Below are 22,003 nucleotides of genomic sequence, written 5' to 3'. Positions count from 1 at the left end.
GGTTGAGTCATATAATATGTGTGTAAGCCAGACCAGCCAATAAATATTTGAAATGAACATTTATATAATCGTCAAATTTATAAAAAGCTTTATTGATTGATTTTTGTTTAACGAGAGTTTTTAATTCATTCAGTTTTAATTCTATAATTTTGCTTGGGAGTTTGTTGTGGATCTGCTGGAATGGTTGGCTTAGATGTTAGATAACAAGATCTAAACTTTGTATTCAAAATTTGTACAGAATGGAAATAAATGCAATATACATTTAATATATACTGAATGTTTACAGGTCAGGATGGGGATCTTTAGAGGTTCGGAGTTAAACGATGTGCTGGCTGTCCTTGTAGCAATACAGCTGAAGAGACGGTGTTACATGTCCTGGCGAACTGACCAATGTATGGATGGAATGAAAGTTTTTAAAAGAAATGATCATCAACAATATGTTAAGACATCTTTTTTGGAATTTGCTGTAAATATTATATACAAAAAGTTGTTAAAAAAATACGTAGTGCTTAAACATCCAAGTCTACCAATGATATTTACTTATGTATAAGATATATAAATACAAAATCAGTGGCATTACCTTTTTAGGTCTGGGCCTCAAATTTTTATATCCGTTTCATGATCATTCGTCTATCTAATAGGCAAGTAGGTGATCAGTCTCTCGTACCTGATACACGCCGTCAACTTTTTGGGTTGGTGGAAATCGGGTTTCCTTACGATGTTTTCTTTCACTATTCAAGCGAATGTTAAATGCAGTCATAGAAAGAAAGTCCATTGGTGCAAAGCCGGCGTTGGAACCTACTGTATGAGAGTTGCACGCTGAAGCCACTAGGCCAGCACTCCACTTGTGGAACCTAAATGTGTAAGGAAAAATGTAGGCGATTTAAAACGGAATTTCCTTCATTACAACGTCCGCAATAAAGATAAAATATGTTTCAACCACAAGGCCCCATAAAACGTGTGATTCAGGAAAATTGTACACGTTTTTTCAATAAAGGTCCTCACAAAGTAGCTTCAATATATATATATCTACATTTTCTAGCAATGTTGTCCTCGGAGGTATTAAATGACGACTATTAAGTATTGGGTTGATCACCTACTTGCCTATTAGAAATGATTATAGAACTTATGTAGAAGAGGCCTAAAAGGTTGTTGGACCATTAGTATGAATAGGTTCCATAAGATGGAGTTAAATTATTTTTTAATTTTTATTGTTTCACGTAACAATAAAATATTTCACTTGAAACATTCAATTCAAGTCACTGAAGAATTTTGATGGCATGATAATGAACTTGGTTACCTGAAAGAGTTCGTTTGTTAACGATAAGGCTGATTGTTGCCTTAAAATATGTATGTTATTTGTTTTTCTTTTAATGTAATGAAGTATAAATAAATTTATAAAATAAAACATTTTGTCATTTCAGTGTATCATTTATCATGCAGCATATGTTGCGTTGTTGAGCAAGTATCTACTTGTCTATCTAAGATTACTCCACATCTCTTCGCGGGTACAAGTTCATGTTTAATAAATTCTTCAGTGCTTCGGTGTCTCAGAGACACAAAGCCATGTGTTTCATGTTTTAAGCGAAAAAGAAAGATTCTTAAAAAGCAAAGTGTAAATGAGGTGTTATATATATATAAAGAAAATATACCTTTGAGTGTACTCTTCGCTCTTCGCTCCCTCAAACGCTGGAACCACTAAAAATGGGTGTCCACCTGATGCCAACTGCGATTACTGGGCTTTTTGGGCGTCACGTAGGATAGAAAAAATAAAATACACTATAGGATTGAAATATTTTTATCATCATATTACAATTTTTTTTAACGTTTGTCTATCTGCAATCAGCCTCTTGGCTTTTATCAGATTTTATAAAATGATGGCAATTAGGGAACGCAAATCCGTATTTATTAATTAGTATCCGTATCCCTCCGTAATTCATAAACTATCAGACTGCAGTATATGAATTACGGATTGATATTACATTTATATATATATATTGTAAGTAAAATTATATATATATATATATATAATTTAATCGTATTACTCGTTTCCTGTCAACCCGTAGCCATGTTTGCTGCTAATAGGCTGACGCTGCATGAACATTTTTATTTTAAAATAATTAATTATAGTGTATAAATTGTCTTTCACGATGTAAATTGATAATACAAACTTTTACGTTTAGAGGTTTAATGATGAAATATAACTTAATAATCACACACTGATATGTCCTTTTGTAAATATTTGATCCTTTCATATATTTTGTATTCCATTTTCGGCTATATGTTTAGTATAATTGTTTTTTGTGGTATATAACATAACATAAGCATTATTCGAATTTATACGAAATAAATAATATTATATTTTAACCTAGAATATTTACCGTGTCTAATTGAAGCATAAACAACTGTTTTAGGAACCTTTTTAAAATCAAAATAACACACAGCCTGCGCAAGATAAAAACATACCTAAAAAAAGCTATGACCAAATTCCAAAACACTAATTAAAAATTAATAAACGCAAGTTGCCGTTAAAATCAAATTATTAACGCACTTCACAACGTCATGCATTGTCTGTGACTCATATAAGCTGAGCTATGTTATTTAGATATTGTTCTTTATTGCCTAGGTAATAAAGTGCTTAATAACAATAAACATAAGTTTTTATTAATTGGCTGTGTTAAGGTAAAGTAACGTCACTGAAACATGCATATCGCCATGGAACGGTATTGCGCGCGCAACTCTTGACACATTCGTACATTTTCCCACGTTTTTTAATTTTTAAAATTCGATTGTGATCTGTGGTTTTGTGATTGTGTAGTGAAATGAGGATCACTTGTTTATGGTAAGTAAAATTATTAATAACATAATATAATTTTTCTGTATTCAGTGGGCGTCTCATTTCAAGGATATGTTATAACACAATGTGATATAATTGGCGGTTTGTCATGCTTGTTGAGTATAAAACCGAGTCGTATTACAAAACATTTTCGCAGATTTGCAACAATCCACTGTAATACGTTCGAACCATACACAAAACACATTTCTACTTCGTGACCTTGACTTTGGCTTTGAATTATTAAAACGAAAAAAAATTAACGCAACCAAAATTTGCGGGTACCCTCATAAGCGTAGTAAGTCGAGCAAAAAAAAAGCGGTACGGCCGTACTATCCATTTCTGGAGATAGTTCAGGCCGGGTTGGTCAAACGTTCTGGATAAAATTAGAAGCCAGAATTTTAAGCTACACTAAACAATCTAATTCAATATAACATATATAACTTGTGAGATACATGTTTCCAGGCCATGCCAATGTATTTATTTACTACATAAAATAATAGTAATATTGATATGGTCAGAATACGTAGTTAGGTTAGCTATTTACGTAATAACTTAAGACAGAATGTCCCTTGAAGAGGGACTGAATAATTTAACCGACTTGGTATTACATGGATCTCACAGCTTTTTACGGTAAAAGAACTGCGTCGTGAGACTTATAGTGTTTTTACAAGTTATGTGTATGATGGCACAAGATTATTCTCGTGAGCTGTCAGCGTATCAGAGCTAGCCGTGTTAGCAGTTGTTCAATGTACAAATGAAATCTGAAAACGGGTAAACCGTACTTTAAAGTAAATTTAATATTTTATTTACAGTATATAAATAAAATTAATTTACAATGTCACAGAAATAGTAAATGAAATATATATAGTTTGACCAAGATAAGATTTTTTTTTATGAAAAATTATTTATTATTGCGGGATCTAAGGGTTAGTCTGTGAGCAGGAATGATTGGTAAAACATATGTCTATGTGTATATGTCTATGTTTTAAATATAGAATATATTTAAAACATAGACATGTACTCCACGAGGTATAGACAACCACAGCTGCGCGGTTAAAGATGTTTATTCTTATATGATTTTTTTATTACCCATTGTTTAGATTGAAGATATCTTACGGTTAAGTTATCGGATTAACTCGATGGGAGAATAGTAGTAGTAAAAAAATAAATAAAAATAGCCTATTTTCGAGTACTAAATAAAAATTTAGGATTACATTAAGCCCATAATATGTGTGTAGTATTTCCGAAACAATTCAACTTCCGGGTCCCTCAAGAAAAGAGCGTACCAATTCTTAAAAGGCCGGCAACGCATTCGCGTGGCATGGCAATGAGAGTGCTTTAACACTTAGCAAAATGAATTCTTGCTAAAACTCGAAAATGGTTGGCTGGACGGTTTTAGGTAATTTTGATTTTGAAATTCTTGTGGAAGTTCAAGGTTTAATCGGTGGTAAACATGATAAACAAAGAAAAAGACTAATTATAACAAATAAATGTTCCAATATTGATTTATAACCTCTACCTTTAAAAATTATGTTTCATAGCTGTTGTATAATGTCTCCGATCTCATTTGTATGTTTAAAGAAAATGTATTAAGTTTTGACACATATATATGTAAATGCCATGAAGTTCACCGGGTCATCTAGTGTGTAATAAAGGTTTCTATTCAATATACTCGTATAATCCAAAAGATTTTCCGCATGGTTAAATTGAAATACTGAAATCCAGTAATTACAGTCGAAATACTAAGAGATATACTTTTTTTTCATGTATCCTCTTTTAATACTCTTTTCACTGTTTAAGTATGTTTTATTTGCTTTGCTTTGATTCATTAGTTTTGTCTATGTACCTAACTTTATTTTTTATCTACATTTGCACTTGATGCGCTTACCTTATCTAATTTCTTTTGGTTGGCTGGAAGAGTTGCACTCTTTTTTATTTTAATTGTACTTTAGCTTTTACGAAGTGTTAATATACTGTTCAAACTAGTAAACAAGCAAGGACTTTTCGCGAAAATAATCTTAAGATTCTTATAAATTACCAACCATATATACAAGGTTTTTGAAACTTCAAACGTAAACGTGAATATAAGTTCATACATATAAAGCCTATATATGAAGTGATTAATGAAACAAATACAAGATCAAAATGCACACAAATTATTGGACCACTTATTTATTAGTAGCGACATCTACAATCAGCGATTACAAATCACTGCGTTGGCGTCATACCCTGAAACTCGCTAAGGAAGTTATTCCGGACGCTAAGGATGCTCAGTGCTTCGACTGGTCAAGGATTCTGCATTTAGGTTGGAGGAATAGTACATCATGAATAGTAGAGCAGAATTGGCCTGGTGGCTTCAGCCTGCGACTCTCATCCCTGAGGTCGGAGGTTCGATCCCCGGTACGAATGGATTTTCTATGTGCGCATTTAACATTAGCTCGAACAGTGAAGGAAAACATCGGTTTGCCTTAGACCCAGAAAGGCGACGGCGTGTGTCAGGCACAGAAGGCTGATCACCTACTTGCCTATTCGATTAACAAATGAAATACAGAAATCTAGAAGAAGGGCCCAGGGCCCAGACCTAAAAATGTCTTAGCGCCATTGATTACATCATTCTCACCCTGCACAAATCTATTGTACTCCTTCTTAGTCTAGATGTCTTCTCCTAATGCTCTCTGTCTCCTCTGCAGTCTAAAACCCGTCCATTTCCAAACCTTAGTTATCTTCTACCTCATGTCAGCCAGTTCCTGTATCATATTCTTTATATGCCTATTCAAAATTAAACTATCACATTTGTGCTAAACGTGTTAATAAAAATAAATCACTGTTATCTCGTTTAAATGTAAACAACAATTTACATTTACTCGTTTTTGTTATCTTTTTACCATTATCTATTGCGCTAATCACGCGATTCTTTGCTATTAAACATATAGGCGGCTACTGTACGGCGAACAAAGACAAAAATGTACTCATCGTTTGAATGTCCTGTTAATAGATTGTTTCAGAACTGTGATGTAAAATGACTCGGTAGACCTTTTTAGCAACTCCATCGAGACCTCGAGACTCCATTGATAATTAAATTCCCTTTGTGACTTGTGTCCATGGATTGCATGGATCTGGTCGGTCGCTGTGCCGTCTTAAGTTCTCATATTATTTACACACGAGTATACACTTTATATACCATATTTTCATAAGTATCTGATTGTCCTTTTTGTATATGTGACGTTTGCAAACAAAATATAAACGTTTCAGAATTTTCTTATATAGTTTAATTCAAAATACCTAAGACATAATTTCCTCTCGTTAATTTAGCAATAACGGTTTGACAGCTGTTAAATATAAATTAGTTTGTTGACTACTAGACGATAAGCCAACTTGTGACTATGTCAAGACGTAAATTACGAAGGACATATCTGTAACTGTCGTAGATATTTTATTAAGAAAGAAAGAAAAACTTTATTACACACAGTATACGGAATGTTTAGGTAAAGTAAAGTTCACTCACCCACTAGGATTCCCTGTGTTGTGGACAGCCAGTCTCATCCTTTTAACATATAAACTGTATTTGCCTTTATGATATCTAATAATATTCTATCAGCATCTTTAAAATTACGTTATGTCAATGGCGCTACAACTACGTCTCATATTTCAAACTAAGAGGCAAGTAGGTGATCAGCCACCTGAGCCTGACACACGCCGTCGATTTAAGACAACCTACGACCTCAGGTACGAGAGTCGAACGCTGATGATAGTAGGCCCTCACTGCTCTACACCAGCTTCATAGATATTAATATCCATGACGCGCAGAATTTATCATATTTATGGCAGATATTTCTTCATGTATATAGTAAATACTTTAATTGTCTTTGATAGTATGAAAGTGCATTACAGTTACGAGTTTTATCGCGACCCGTATTCGAGCGATTCGCTAAGGAGCAGGTGTTCGATAATAATCCTCTAGCTATATATTACATGGCAATTTAAATGCTACATATTAGTGATAACAATCAACCGGTTTTCTTAACACTAGATGCTAATTAATGTTATACTTGAGTTGACAAAGAACTTTACTTATTTATTAACACTTCGTTGCGTTGCATTACATAAAAGAAGATTAAAGTTTTAAAAAAAAAAACACTTTTTATTTTTCGTGTATCCTTTTTTAGTTAAGTTTTGTTTTTGTACCTGTTTAGTTTTGTCTTAATATATGTGTATAACATGTATTTTTGCACTACTTGCCTATCTTATGTAATTTAATACATTTTTTTTTCTTTACTCACAGTGGTTGCCTGGAAGAGATCGCTCGAAAGCGATAAAGCCGCCAGTTGCCCTCCTTTTGATTTAATTATGTTCAATTTTTTTTTTATATTGTAGTGTAACGAAGTGTAAATAAATAAATATAAATTTAACATTATTTAATTTAATGAAAAGGAGGGCTACTGACCGCTTTCGAGAGATCTCTTCCAGGATCTTCACTGTGAGAAAGAAAAACGTATGAAATTAGATGGGGTAATGTAGGAGTGCACTGACAAAACTGGTATGATATGTAGACGTATAGAACCTACCTTCTTTCACTTTGCCTCTTATAAATAAAAATATTTATAATACGTGAAACACTTTATTTCATCGTGTTGTTACTAATGTCCTCAGTGTATTTACTTAGACACTGATTTACTTTTAAATTTACACACAGTCTTGTTCAGAAGACTATATATATATATATATATATATATATATATATATATATATATATATATATAATACACTTGTGGCTATTAGCTATGTAAAGAATTTATAAACTTAATTTAGATTTTTTTAAGAATCGTATATTATGCTTTATATAAGTACTGTGACAATATTGTGATTCAGGATTTTTTAATACATATGACTGGATTTATATTGTATTTTTGTAACATTGATGTTGACCAAATTGTCCTCGTAGTCAGCTTGTAGATACACTGTATATTAGGCATATATGTGAACTTTAATAAATAAATATCAAGTAATTAATGTTACTTTCCAGAATAAAACATGTCGCTATCACGCAGTCGACAGCAGTTCCTAGCATATGAAACACACGGTGACCCAGCAATCCACTACGAGAGAAAGGGCGGGATCTTTATATCCACCTGCATATGTGTCGGCTTCGTTATCTGTGCTGCCTTGGTTGCCGCTCTAGTTGGAATTATCGTGTATTACATCACTTACTATACGGTAATTATCATTTATATTTTTTGCTAGACGTCATTAGGGTGTATTTTTATGAACTGAAATGCTAATTAGCATCCCTGCAATTAAATGGTCCAAAAAATGGTTCAAAGTTGTGATAACCTATAGATAAAGCCTAATAAATTTATGAATTAACAAATTTTATCAGTGAATTACGTAAGCGAATTTGCGTTAAAATATCGCCCTTTGCCCTAATGATAATAATATTCCTACTTAGGTCAAATTCTTATGTTATTCTGTTGTAATTGTGATTTTGCGACGACTTGTGGAGAGTAGTGTAGTGACGAAATAGCTTTACATAACATTCATAATTTTTAATAATCATTAAGCCTTAATTATAATATTATAGTTTTTCGGCGAAAACATACTTATCAATTTGATGTCGTTAGATTTTTTCATATTTTTTAGATCAAGGGCATACTGTTAAGCTACCATTTGTCAAGTGTCAAATGTCACCTAATATTCCTAAATATCAAAATTCAAATGAACTATCGCTGTTCTCGTTAGGAGTTAATATTTAATCGAATAAATTTAGTAAAATATATAAAATAATGTGTTAAATTTTACAAACTACAATGTCCAACCAATACCAAAGATTTTAAAACTCTAATTATAATATATTTTTGTCGTAAAGAAAGTATTTTAATAAACATAAACTAAATCGGTTATTAATATGTTATTATATGTGTTAAAAACACTATTTTTGTATGTAGCTTTACATTTAATATTGACATGTGAGAGTAACAATGTAAGTAATGAGCTAAATGTAGCACACCTTTATGTAAATTAAATTAAACCACCTTTTTAATTCTGAATTAAAGATGTGAATTTTATGTCGTAATATACCACTGATTCATTAAATGATAAAAGAGCTAATATTAAATAAATAAAATTAATTTAATTTAACATTTTCCTTTTTCAGTGTTATACTCTTTAGGTAATGTTTCACTGTGAATTATAAAATTATTTTAATTGTCCTATAAGGAAAAATAATGTTTTGTATAGACATTTCCTTCCTTAAGTTACCAAAAACTGACGGAACACTTTTTCATTAAATACATAGCCAACTAAAGCCTTAGATGCTTTATGCTCTTTTATTATTCATTTTTTATTCTCAACCACAAACATATATTATTCTTAGTGCAAAGTTAAAATTCAGACTTAACTTTTACAGGTTGCGCAAAAGTCAGAAGACTTCTGGAATGAAGCAGAGCCTTTTGGTCAATCAAGTTTTCCAGCGCCAGACTTAAGACTTCCCTCAACAGTTGTGCCAAGCTTCTACAGACTAAAAATAAAAGCAGATTTAAATCAGTCACTTTTCACTGGAAATGCATACATCACAATACATGCCAAGCAAAAAGTTAAAGAAATAATATTACACTCAAAAGGTTTAATAATTAAAAATGCAACCTTAACTGAACAAATTTATGAAGAAGTAGATACATTAAAAGCAGACAGAATTAAACGTGATACAGAAAATGCAACAGAAACTATTACTACAGAGAGTGCAACTGATACAACTGTTGTGAATTCAACTGAAGCAATAACTACAACCATAGAACCCGAGCTTGTCACTACACCGACACTGCAAACTCAAGTAACACATAGTCATGTCCGGAATATACATATTCTATCAATTAGGGCCAGTTCTGGTGATAGATTAATATTGACATTAGAAACATTGTTGAACCTAAATGTAGATTATACTCTGCAGCTTGCGTTTGAAGGAAGAATTAGTAATTCATTAACTGGCTTCTATAAGAGCAGTTATAAAGATTCCGATAATGAAGTAAGGTAAGTTTTTCTTCAGCATCCACATCTATGTTTTTGATGAATATATTAAAATTTCTTTGATGAATGATGAATATATAAAAAAGCCATAGCCACAGATAATACCCAAAATATTTACACAGCAGATTATAACAACACTCCTCTAATATAGGAATGAAATAAATACATGTACCTACCTAAATGTAATAAAGATTTGAAAAATCATTTTTGTATACTTATAATTTATAAACAAATAACTCTTAAATTGACAATTTTTAGAGAGCTAGCAGCAACTCAATTTGAACCTACCTCAGCCCGTGCAGCCTTCCCCTGCTTTGACGAACCTTCATTTAAAGCCAAATTTGAAATCAGCATTGCACATCCACAGAACACATCTGTTCTCTCAAACATGAAGGTTGCTATGCAGGAGCCTATGTAAGTTTTTTTTATAATTATTTTTGAATTCTAATTTCTATTTACTGTGATTAATTGTTTGTGTACTATATTCATAGCAAAATGGCTACGTGACGGCAGTCTTTTGTATAATATTTTTAAAAATATGCACAACACATATTGACAGGTAATCTTTTTATAACGTTTCAGATCAGACGACCTCGGTTGGCAATGGACGCACTTCGAACGATCTGTGAATATGTCTACATACTTAGTTGCTTATGTACTATCAGATTTTAGCTATGTAGAAACAAATTATACAGGAAAAGACAACAAACCCAAACCGATTAGGGTTTGGACGCAACCGGGGCTCATACACAAAGCCAATTACGCTTTGACAATAACACCGAAATTGCTGGCGTTCTATGAAGAGGTGTTTGGGGTGCCTTATGCCTTGGACAAGTTGGATCTGATCGCGATACCCGATTTTTCCAGCGGCGCTATGGAGAACTGGGGTTTGATTACATTCAGGTAAAACTATTTTTTTTTTATTTGAAAAAAGAAACGAAGCCAGTGGCGCTACAACTTTTTGGTCGATCTGGGTTTCAGATTTCTATATTTGTTTCGATTCGTATCTTGATCGACGAACTCCAGCTGCGCGCACGAAAAAGCATGAAGCATTGTCCCGTAACGCTCATTGTCCCGTTATGCTGATTGTACGCATACGTCGCATCTATCTATCTCTCTTCCACTCGATGCGTCCAAGGATTCACTCTTTCTTTGTATCCGTACAAAATAGTAATAATTCAATTAAATTATTACATTATATTCATAAAATTATGCAATCAATGTAATTTCATTAATGTTTTGTCAAGACGTTGTCACGTTAAACCTTCGTCTGTGAACCGACATTACATACAACCATTTTTTTTTTTTGTTAGAGGCAAATAGGTGATCAGCCTTCTGTGCCTGACAAGTGTCGAATTATGATTAAGTTACTAACGAATGCCTTCGTAGAGGCAAATTCAATTAACATTTGCCGCGTCCAAAATGTTTCTCAAGAAAAATTTAAATATTAAATTAGGTAAAATTCCTATAGAGAGACAACCTTATTATTTGACGAAAAAGAAGGTATGCCGGGTGAGAAACGCGGAGTGGCCATTGATGTCTCACATGAGTTGGCTCATCAGTGGTTCGGGAATCTCGTCACCATGAAGTGGTGGTCTGATCTGTGGCTGAACGAGGGTTTTGCTACCTATATCGAGTATGTTGGCGTAAACCATGTAAGTCGATTTTTTTTCTATTTTAATAGACAAATAAACAGAGTTTGTATAGTACAAAGTAGTGGAAAATATAATTACCTTCCCAGAAGTTATAGGTCACTGCCGTGTAAATTTTTTTTTTATAGAAAATGAGGCAAACGAGCAGCAGGCTCACCTGATGTTAAGTGATACCGCCGCCCATGGACACTCAATGCCAAAGGGCTCGCGAGTGCGTTGCCGGTCTTTTAAGAATTGGTAATGCTTTCAAGGGGAAGGTGATTAAATGTTTAAAGGCAAGCATGGGCGAGTGTTTAGATATAAGTTTTGACACTTATCACATTATGATAATTATTCAATCTGAATTTATGCACAGTACTGACAATTCTAATTTCATTAATATTACAAAAACGGAAAAGATTAGCTCATTACATTTAAATGTTTAGTTTTTGTTTAAAATTACGCAAAAAGATAAAGAATTGAATAATATTCAATTCCTATAGTCTAATCATAATCACCTTCGCAAATAGTATTATTAATATACAATACCTTTTTTAGAGTGTTTCGTAGGAAAAAAGTTGTCTATACGATTTTTGCGTGTCCTTAAGCGTTTAATCGCAAGGAAAATCTCAAAAACGAATATTTATTCCCGTTTTTTGCAACATTTTTAATTCATGATCTGTTAATATTCGAAGTAACCTTCTTCAAAAAAATACATTTATAATACGATAAGCAATACAATAACATCGAGTAAAAAAAACTCACTCTGCGAACATATTGTTACGAGCTAGGGGATCGGATAGAAAATGCCGTAGATTTCTTCATAGGTTTATTTCTTGATAAATCAACGAGGAATTTATGAACACAAATTAATCGCAGAAATGCACTTATAACACACACAAAAATAGTCACTTATGCACACTTCACACAGTACTTTATCACTTTATCGCTTCGGTGTTTCTCTTTTGTTATCGCATTCAAAACTAAAGGTGACTAGTCGCGTTTCGGCTCGCTTATATATCCCTGGGAATAATTCTAAACAATATTCGAGAACTTTCTAGGCGGGCTTGCTACTGAGTAGCGATTGCACAATTCTAGAACGTCCGCACTCTTTGTCTCTTTCGCACGTTGCTCCGTCCTTGTTGTACGGGGTTCTAGAGTGCTCAGTCTAGTTTCGAGAAAGTTCTGATCTTCTCTCTCTCTCTCTCTTATCATTTCGTTCTTGTCTCACACCTAGAAAGTTCGGTCTAGAATATTCCTTCATCAAAGGGGTATACCTAGGCCTGAAAACGCCTGAAAACGGGTCTCCTGAAAACTGCACCAATCGACTACACATGTTCTGAAACTGACTGAAAAAAGGTTTCAGCTTCCTGAAAACTAGGGTAACATTATGGAAATTACAATTTTCTAATATGTGATTAACCCTCTCCTGAAACGGTCAGAAATCATATTACAGCCTGCTGAAAAGTTCTCTAAGTAGTGGAAAAATCTAGAAACATTGCAGTCGACCCGTCTTCGTAACAATATAAAGATTTTAAAGTCGAAGACTGCATTCGGTAGGCAACGTCTTTGTTTACGGAGATCTGTGCAATAGACTGGTTTTGGCCCTTGGTATGGCACCCTTGGTCTTCGACGCACATTACAAAATGGGCTAATAAATTTAATCGTACCATTTTGTAATATAGAACGCTTCCATTATGTCCAATTTCAGATTGAACCGGAATGGGAAATGCTCCTATCATTTACTAGAGACAAAATGAACCTCCTCCGAACGGATTCGCTTAAAAACACGTCCCCGGTATCGAGAGAAGTTATTGACGCGTCAGAAATATCGCAAAAATTCGACGAAATATCGTACACGAAGGGAGCGAATCTCATACGAATGCTGAACCACACGATTTCGCAAGAGTCGTTCTTGAAGGGATTGGCCATTTATTTGGAGAAATGGTAAGTGATTGAACCATTCATTTGTTGGAATTCTAATCTATCTCATTTTTGACATACGCCATGTAGCCATAGAGCAAACTTTCGCCTGTGAATCGTACATTAAGAACTTTTTGTATACTTGTATTGTCTTTGGTTAACATAGCTTTTACACATTGAAAGAAAATAATTTTTTAACCGGATTAAAGCTAGTTGTATCGTGTTTCGCGTGCGTTACAGCGTGCGTGTTTTTTTTTGTACTCTCAAACATCACACATATTTAAAAGAAGACCTTTGCTACCCAAAATGTGTCTTTGAGTGATAATACTTAATGTGACTAAAAATGCTTAAAATATATTTAAAAAAAACTCTAGTATATTTTATTAATAATGGCTTTGTTATTCTGCCTTTTCAAAACTTATAATTTAGAATTTAGTATGAATTTGTACTTAGTTATATTTTTTGTATAAATAGTGTTACGAGCTAGGGGATCGGATAGAAAATGCCGTAGATTTCTTCAAGGGTTTATTTCTTGGTAATCAACGAGGAATTTATGAACACAAATTAATCGCAGAAATGCACTAATTACACACACAAAAACAATCACTTATTACTTCACTTATGCACACTTCACACAGTACTTTATCACTTAAATTCACTTTATTCGCACTTTATCGCTTCGGTGTTTCGCTCTTGTTATCGCATTCAAAACTAAAGGTGACTAGTCGCGTTTCGGCTCGCTTATATATCCCTGGGAATAATTCTAAACAATGGCGGGCTTGCTACTGAGTAGCGATTGCACAATTCTAGAACGTCCGCACTCTTTGTCTCTTTCGCACGTTGCTCCGTCCTTGTCGTACGGCTTTCTAGAGTGCTCAGTATAGTTTCGAGAAAGTTCTGATCCTCTCTCTCTCTCTCGTATCATTTCGTCCTTGTCTCACACCTAGATAGTTTGGTCTAGAATATTCCTTCATCAAAGGGGTATACCTAGGCCTGTAAACGCCTGAAAACGGGTCTCCTGAAAACTGCACCCCTCTACTACACATGTTCTGAAACCGACTGAAAAAAGGTTTCAGCTTCCCGAAAACTAGGGTAACATTATGGAAATTACAATTTTCTAATATGTGATTGACCCTCTCCTGAAACGGTCCGAAATCATATTACAGCCTGCTGAAAAGTTCTCTAACTAGTAGAAAAATCTAGAAACATTGCAGTCGACCCGTCTTCGTAAAAATAGGTAAAATTGTGCTTTATGTTTGAATGTGTATTCCGTTTTAAGCTTTTGTGTATAATGTAATTATTTGAATATTGTGTAATGAGTGGATGTAGGAATAATAAAATGAGAATCATTTATATTAATTTTCTTATATAAATTGGGGAACCATTTCTAATAAATCTTAGTGTTAAATGGATATTGGAAATGCATCATTAGGCAATACCAGAACGCAGAGGAAAACGATCTATGGCAAGCGATGTCCGAGGCGACAGTAAATGATGAATTTTTGAAAGACGTCTCGTTAGTTAAATTCATGAACTCGTGGACAAGACAAGCCGGATTTCCGGTTTTACTCGTTAGACGGGACTATACTAACGGGCAAGTTTTGTTTGAACAGGTAAGATTAAACACTCTTAACATTTTTTATCTGTTTGTTAAAAACAAGACATATTATAGTGCAGCGTGCGACTCTCGTCCCAAAGGTCGTAGATTCGATCCTCGGCATTTAACATTCGCTCAAACGGAAAGGAAAACATCGTGAGGAAGCCGGCATTGTCAAGTCCTAGGCCTGATACACGATGGTCACCTACTTAGCTATTAGATTGACCTAGACCTAATAGGGTTGTAGTGTCACTGATTTTAATAGATTAAAAAAATCTTTAATTTAGAAATATTTTATATGCAAGATATGCTTTACCTAACTACAACCCCGACCTGTGGGCATGTTTTTCTCCAACACTTCCGACAATTATCGTTATATGGAGCCATCACCCTGATGGCTGGTAGTCTCAAGGTCTGCGTTACATGACAATACGCCAAAAGCCCAAAAAAGGGCGGTCATCGTAGCCCATAGACACGCATTTTAGTGGGTGCGTTGCCGGCCTTTGAGGGTATACTCTTTAAACAATTGGAGGTATCTCTTAGGGAAGACCCTGGCAGATATAATATATAGGGGGGGAGGTGCAAGATGTGATGGTTTTATTTGCTTGTAACTATATTCACAGCGTCTATTCACGAGTGCAAAGAAACCCTACAAATCTATGGAGAAGCAAATTTGGCAGATTCCTATAACCTACGCTTCGTCGTTCACTCCCATCGAGAAATGGTCACACGAGCCCAAAGTGTGGCTGAAGGATAAATCTTTGACGACTAAAATACCTTTGAACGATTCGGAGGCTTTGTACGTGAATATCGGAGCTATTGGTATGATTTTTTTTTATTTTTTGTACGTGAAAATTATTTTGATTGTATTACAATATGGCATTCTTACTTTTTTCTACTTTAGAATTTTTAGATAGTTTTATAAAAAAAAATATTTAAACACTTATATTATTACATATATAAAATGAATACTCGAGAATGGCCGGACTGATTTGCTTAATTATGATCTAGAAATATTTGTGGATGTTCAGGTAAGGTTTAAACGGTGGGAAACAAATTGTTCGTAAGAATTTTTTACCGTCTTTTGTCTTGGTTGCCATATATTTGCACATACCTTCAAATATTTTTGTTTCGTAGCTGTATAAGTAACTACTTGGTCTGTTTTAAACATATATATGTATTTTGACAAAAAAATATATATATACGATACTCACCAGGATAGTAATTAAATTATAAACAATCAATTAGAAGTTGTTTTGAGAAACGTATTAAAAATGTATCAATAAAAACACATCTAATTAAGTATCAGCGAGTTGGTTAAGGGATAAGGGAACAATGAAACAATTAATTAAACCTTTAAAAATATAAATAATTAATGAGGGTAGTTGTTTCGAGAATGTATCAAAAAATATATATCTACTAAGGTACCAGCGAGTTTGTTAAATGATTTAACAATGAAACAATTAAGGAGGAAAAATATAAATAATGAATGAGGGTAGTTGTTCCGAGAATATATTTAAAAAAATATATCTACTAAGGTACCAGCGAGTTTGTTAAATGATTTAACAATGAAACAATTAAGGAGGAAAAATATAAATAATTAATGAGGGTAGTTGTTCCGAGAATGTATTAAATTTTTTATAGTTAAAAACATATATACATCCATTTACTATTAGGTAACAATTTTGGACGATACCTTAAAAATGATACAGACAAACACACAAAAGTAATTCATGTCCCATTGAGCGTGAATTCTAAAAAAAAAGTCTGAATATCGCTTTAATGACACTAATTTTATAATTTAGGTTACTACAGGGTAAATTACGATCAAAAGAATTGGGAACTTCTAAGCAAAGCCCTAAAAGCTGGCAACATTAATGACCCCATAGCGAAAGCTCAACTAATAGACGACGCCTTCAACTTGGCGAAAGCGAATATGTTGAATTATAGCTATGCACTGGGTCTAACCAGCTGCGTCGTAAATGGAGAGGATTCGAAAATTGTTTGGGACATGTTGTTGGATAATATGGCATTTTTGAAGTACAACTTGAAGACCACTTCCGGATATATGTATTTCCAGGTATGTTAAGCGTTTCATAATTAATTTATTTATTAAAGAACTTCATGTCAAATTGGTCACAAATTTACCGAAGATTCGTTGGAGTAATACTGAGAGTACAATTATAATAATTAGATAAAAAGGATGGCTACTGGCCTTATTGCGTTCGAGCGATCTCTTTTGGACGAACACTAACACTGAATTAATTACTAAAAATAAAAAAAAATAAACGATTGCGGAAACATTTTGATGCCCGTGACTGTAACGTATGAAATAAATCTGGAACTGAAAAATATATACCAAAATAATTATTATAACAGAAGATATGAATACTTTTTTTTATATAAAAACAATATTATCACTGTTAGTACGGAGAAAATAATTTCAACTTCCAAAACAGTTGCATTTTTTTTACTTTAAAATGTTTCAAAGTTTTATTTTCCTGGCGTGAGTTAAGTTCGGTGGCTGTGGTTGTATATGTTAAATAAAACACTTTGTTTGTTAGGTAACAATTGACTTACAGCGCTTATTACTGAATCCCTTAGCTAAGTACTATATACCAAATATTTACAGGATTACGTAAGATTACTCATAGAGAAACAATTAAAAACTCTTAACTACGGTTTATCGAAGCCCGCGGACGATAACGAAGCCCTGTTAATTGAGAATCTGCTTTTATGGGAGTGTATGGTGGAGGCGCCTCGTTGTCTTAATTGGGCCCAGAGTGAGTTCCGCAATTGGATGCAACATCCGGAGAATAATACGTAAGTAGGACTAGTATGGACTAGCTCTTCAGTTGCGATTATTTTTATAGAACATGGGCCAAACAGGCAGGAGGTTCATCTGATGTTAAGTGATACCGGTGCCCATAGACACTCTCAATGCCAGAGAGCTCGCGAGTGCATTGCCGGCCTTATAAGAAAAAATATTTAAATGTATGTTTAGGCTTAGGCACGTGTCAAGAAATAATTTACGTATAATAAAATAGCTTGATTTTATTCCATAAAAATAAAAACCCAAGACATAAATAGTTAGAAGTAAAATGATATATTTATATTTATATGGGGCTTCCAAAGTATTCCCCAATTTTTATTTTTTGCTATCTCCAGCCATATTTCCCCAATTTTTATTTTTGGCTATCTCCAGACATTTTTCCCCAATTTCTATATTTGGCTATCTCCAGCCATATTTCCCCAATTTGTATTTTTGGCTATCTCAAGCCATATTTCCCCAATTTGTATTTTTGGCTATCTCCAGCCATATTTCGCCAATTTCTATTTTTGGGGACATAGATTTTGATCGTATCGTTTTGAAAAAAAAAGTTTAACTCCCACCTGGAAGTCTAAATAGAACATCATTCTTAATCATCTCTCAAAAGTCTTGATTGTCAATTCCAAAATTTCCAAAAAACTTAACCATGTTAATAAACTAATTGCAGCATCCCAAGTTATCTCCGCTCTTTGGTGTACAACATTGCTATACGTCACGGCGGTCGCGAAGAATTCCTGTTCCTCTGGGACGTGTTCCAGAACAGCACCGACCCGGCTGTTAAGACGCTCATCATCACCAATTTACCCAGCACACGACAGGAGTCGCTCATCACCTTGTAAGTCAATTGTCACAATATTTTTGTACTACAAATAGGATGGACTCAAATACGATTTCAGAATTATCATATCATATACGGAACGTGTACATTATCATATCTACATTAATAAATGATAGTTTGTTCACGATTTCAGACCCTGCTTCCTATACGTAGACATTATGTTTGAAATAAAAAACATATGTACCACAAAGTAAGATTCGATGGCCGTTCATACAAAATTTTAACTCAAAATAATAAGCCCTGACTACATACCTCGTTTCGATATATACACGTTGATATAAGGACTAATTATTTGCCTTAAAATAGTTTACAATACGTACAAGGACTCACTAAGAAATTAGAAAATAAAGGCATGACTAATAAAAAAAATAGGCAAATATATATCCCTTTACTCGGTAAAATACTTTGCACTGATTCGGCTGTCACTTGTCAGTAGAATAAAAAAAAGTAATCCAAAAATCGATTAGACTAAGACTATCTTATCATCAACGGTGGTGTTTCCCACTCCTGTCTATAGTGTCTATAGTTAGTGCGCACGCGACAGCGGTTAACCGTTTCCGGTTCGTGTGTCAAAGTCAAAACCGAAAAAAATGTGTTTCGGAATACAACTTGAGGAAATCGGAATATCTAAGACCGATAAAAGATGGTATCGATATATAAAGATGGGTATGGCATATAAGAATGATACTCGCCTATTAGAAAATAAACAGATGTACGCAGGTGTTATATTACTAGATGCATTCATAGTATCGATATGTAAGAAAAGCATGGCGTGATAGCTCAAAATAACCTTTATTCAAATAGGTATCCAAGTACACTTATGAAAGTCAATCAAAATGTTAAATTGATTATAAGTTTACATTTACTACCAGTTCGCAAGTGAAGAACGTAGAGAAAGTAGAACTGGCAAGGAACTCTCCGCCACTCTTTTTAATCCCCAGGTTTGGGTGACACATTGTTTGAACTGGACTTGATGATTGCAGTTCCTAACAAATTTCTTGTAAACCAAAAACTTGTTAAAGAGTCTTTCTTGCCAGTTCGTCTCGCTCTACACCCTTAATGGGAACTGTAAATGTAAATTTTGACGTCGATAAGTCTACATTTTTCTAATTTTTATCATAATACGGTTGTTAATATCGCATTTCAGGGTCGTGTTAGGGCTTAAATTATTAACATTCGTTTTTTGAACACCTTTTATATAATTAAATTTGTCTAACAGCCTTCTAGAGAAGAGCTTAACCGAGATCCCTAAGCAATACGCGGCAACAGTATGGGGAGCTGACCCGCCCGAAGGCACTCACCTCACTCAGAGCTTCCTTATACGCAATTTCGACAGAGTATATAGGGTGTTCACTGAATTGGACCCGTTCACGTTCTCCAATATATTGAACATGGTGTTCGGGTTTATTGCTGACAGTGATGAGTTGGATAAGGTAAGTTTATTTGGATTATGTGTATCATGTAGAAATCGATTTATATATATAGATTATATATATTTTATTGCTTGTCTATTTTTTATAAATGATTTTGATATACTTAGAAGTATATTTGTAGTAAACAGATTTTTTATTTATGAAAATCAAAACGTCTATAACATATATTAAACACAGAATATGGTAATTAAAAAAAACAATACCTCATTAAGAGCAATGTCAATTGTCACCAATGTTTTCTATTGTCTATTATTTATTGCTAGACCGCGCGCAATTTACTCTTACACTTATATATATGTATTAATGAATTTCATAGTTAAAAAGATTCGCGATGCAGCACAAAGAGCGATTGTTGCCGATGTCTCAAACTCTGCAAAAGATCGTAGATACTGCCACACTTAGGATTGACTGGATCCAGACATATTCTAGAGGAATTAATAACTGGTTCGAGAATTTTTTACAAGGTAAAGATATTACGTATTGATGAAAATTTATTGCATTCTAAAAAGATTCTCTGAAAAAAGACGAGGCCATGGGTCATTGTTTTTCTGTCAAGGCCGTCCCAAGTGGGCCAGGAATAAATTAATTTGAATCTTTTTTTTTATGTAACAGCAACCTCATCTGATGTTAAGTGTTACCGCGGCCCATGGACACTCACATTGCCAGGAGGCTTGCAAGTGCGTTGCCGGCCTTTTAAGAAATTGTACACTCTTTTATTAAAGGACCCTAAGTCTAATACCTTAATTTCAGAATACGCTTCAGAAAACGTAACGACGACAGAATCTCCATTGTCGCAGAATATCACAATAAAAATCTCCGATAACACCACCGCCAGCACATAGACAACATTACTCTTTAATATATTTAAAATGGCAACCCACCTTGTATCTTCACAATTTTAATCTTAATTTACGATAAGGACAAATCGTAAGACGATTCTTTTTTTCCTAATCTATGTCAATTTTCTTATTTCATCAAGCTTTTCTGATAAGATACATTAAAGGCTGTGTTGTTCTAGACTAAGAATAAAATTTTGAAAAATTGTCTATGCCACAGAGTAAAGAAAAGGTATAGCGAAATAGGTTTTATATGAATTGTGTTCAAACTATTATTTTTCGTTGTCTTTTCTTTACTCTCATGAACTTTAATGTGTGCAATAATCGTACACAGTTTAGTATATTTATTTGTAAATATTACAAGTTCTTCGTATATTTTAGAATTATGATAAAATAAATAGTTACAAAACTTGCAATTATGTATTATAAAAATATTTCTGTACAGAAAATTCTCCCGCTAATAGAAAATTACTAAATGGTAAGGGGTAGCGTGATGGAATTTTTTAACCTCAATTTAAAACCGTCCTTTAAACCAAATATAGGAAATGCTCAAATCAAAAGCGTGCTAATAATATAATAGAAAATAGCTTATTGGCATTGTTATATTTGAGTTGACTGTAAAAGATTTAAGATTTTACGCTTAGTATGACTTCTAACTAGTAGTAACTATCTGAACAAGATACATAACTATATACGAGAGTCATACTTAGAGCTTATGAAGATATATCGTTTGATAAATGCTATTAATTTTATTTTAAACACCTGCTTATTTTGTTCAATTACCCAGTGTTAAATAATCTATTTAATTGAATAATAACAAAAAATACAATAAAATATTAGGTAAATTAATTTTAAGTTATATGCTAAGCTAAAGTGTGGTCATTGTTTGTTGTGAAACTGCGTAAATAAATGATTTTGAAGTTAAGATACTTTTATTGTGTTACCTGTGTACAAAATAGAAAATAAACTGAACTTAATGTTTACCGTTCTGAAAAAACCAATAATTGCAACAAAAGTTATGACAGCGTTAGCTTTATTACTTAACATCATCAATTAAAA

At 33.5% G+C, this 22,003-nt stretch overlaps 1 protein-coding gene and 1 long non-coding RNA gene across 3 annotated transcripts; one reads left to right on the top strand and one right to left on the bottom strand.

Annotated features, from left to right (window-relative positions):
• Positions 1-759: 759 nt before the first annotated feature.
• On the bottom strand, positions 760-2,445 carry LOC123710856. The gene is made up of 3 exons (XR_006753873.1): positions 2,382-2,445; positions 1,653-1,740; positions 760-854 (listed from the first exon to the last, which is right to left on the bottom strand). It is a non-coding gene; the product is annotated as an uncharacterized LOC123710856 (long non-coding RNA).
• Positions 2,446-2,703: 258 nt separating this feature from the next.
• Positions 2,704-21,869, top strand: LOC123710687 (aminopeptidase N-like). 2 transcript variants are annotated; one of them, XM_045662763.1, is made up of 15 exons: positions 2,704-2,842; positions 7,860-8,050; positions 9,240-9,859; positions 10,115-10,270; positions 10,439-10,759; positions 11,328-11,511; positions 13,199-13,434; positions 14,843-15,023; positions 15,631-15,829; positions 16,813-17,087; positions 17,640-17,830; positions 18,505-18,672; positions 19,895-20,108; positions 20,425-20,572; positions 20,859-21,869. In XM_045662763.1, exons 2-15 carry the CDS (start codon positions 7,868-7,870, stop codon positions 20,948-20,950), a joined length of 3,168 nt encoding a protein of 1,055 aa, XP_045518719.1. In that variant the 5' UTR covers positions 2,704-2,842; positions 7,860-7,867; the 3' UTR covers positions 20,951-21,869. The 2 variants fall into 2 exon arrangements, with proteins under 2 accessions (XP_045518719.1, XP_045518720.1); XM_045662764.1 differs by lacking the exons at positions 2,704-2,842; positions 7,860-8,050 and adding an exon at positions 8,323-8,813.
• The last annotated feature ends 134 nt before the right edge of the window (positions 21,870-22,003 follow it).

This window comes from Pieris brassicae, chromosome 6 (assembly GCF_905147105.1).
Source record: "Pieris brassicae chromosome 6, ilPieBrab1.1, whole genome shotgun sequence".
Lineage (NCBI taxonomy): Eukaryota > Metazoa > Arthropoda > Insecta > Lepidoptera > Pieridae > Pieris > Pieris brassicae.
Note: the sequence above shows the minus strand (reverse complement) of the source record. Positions and strands in the feature narration are given on the sequence as shown.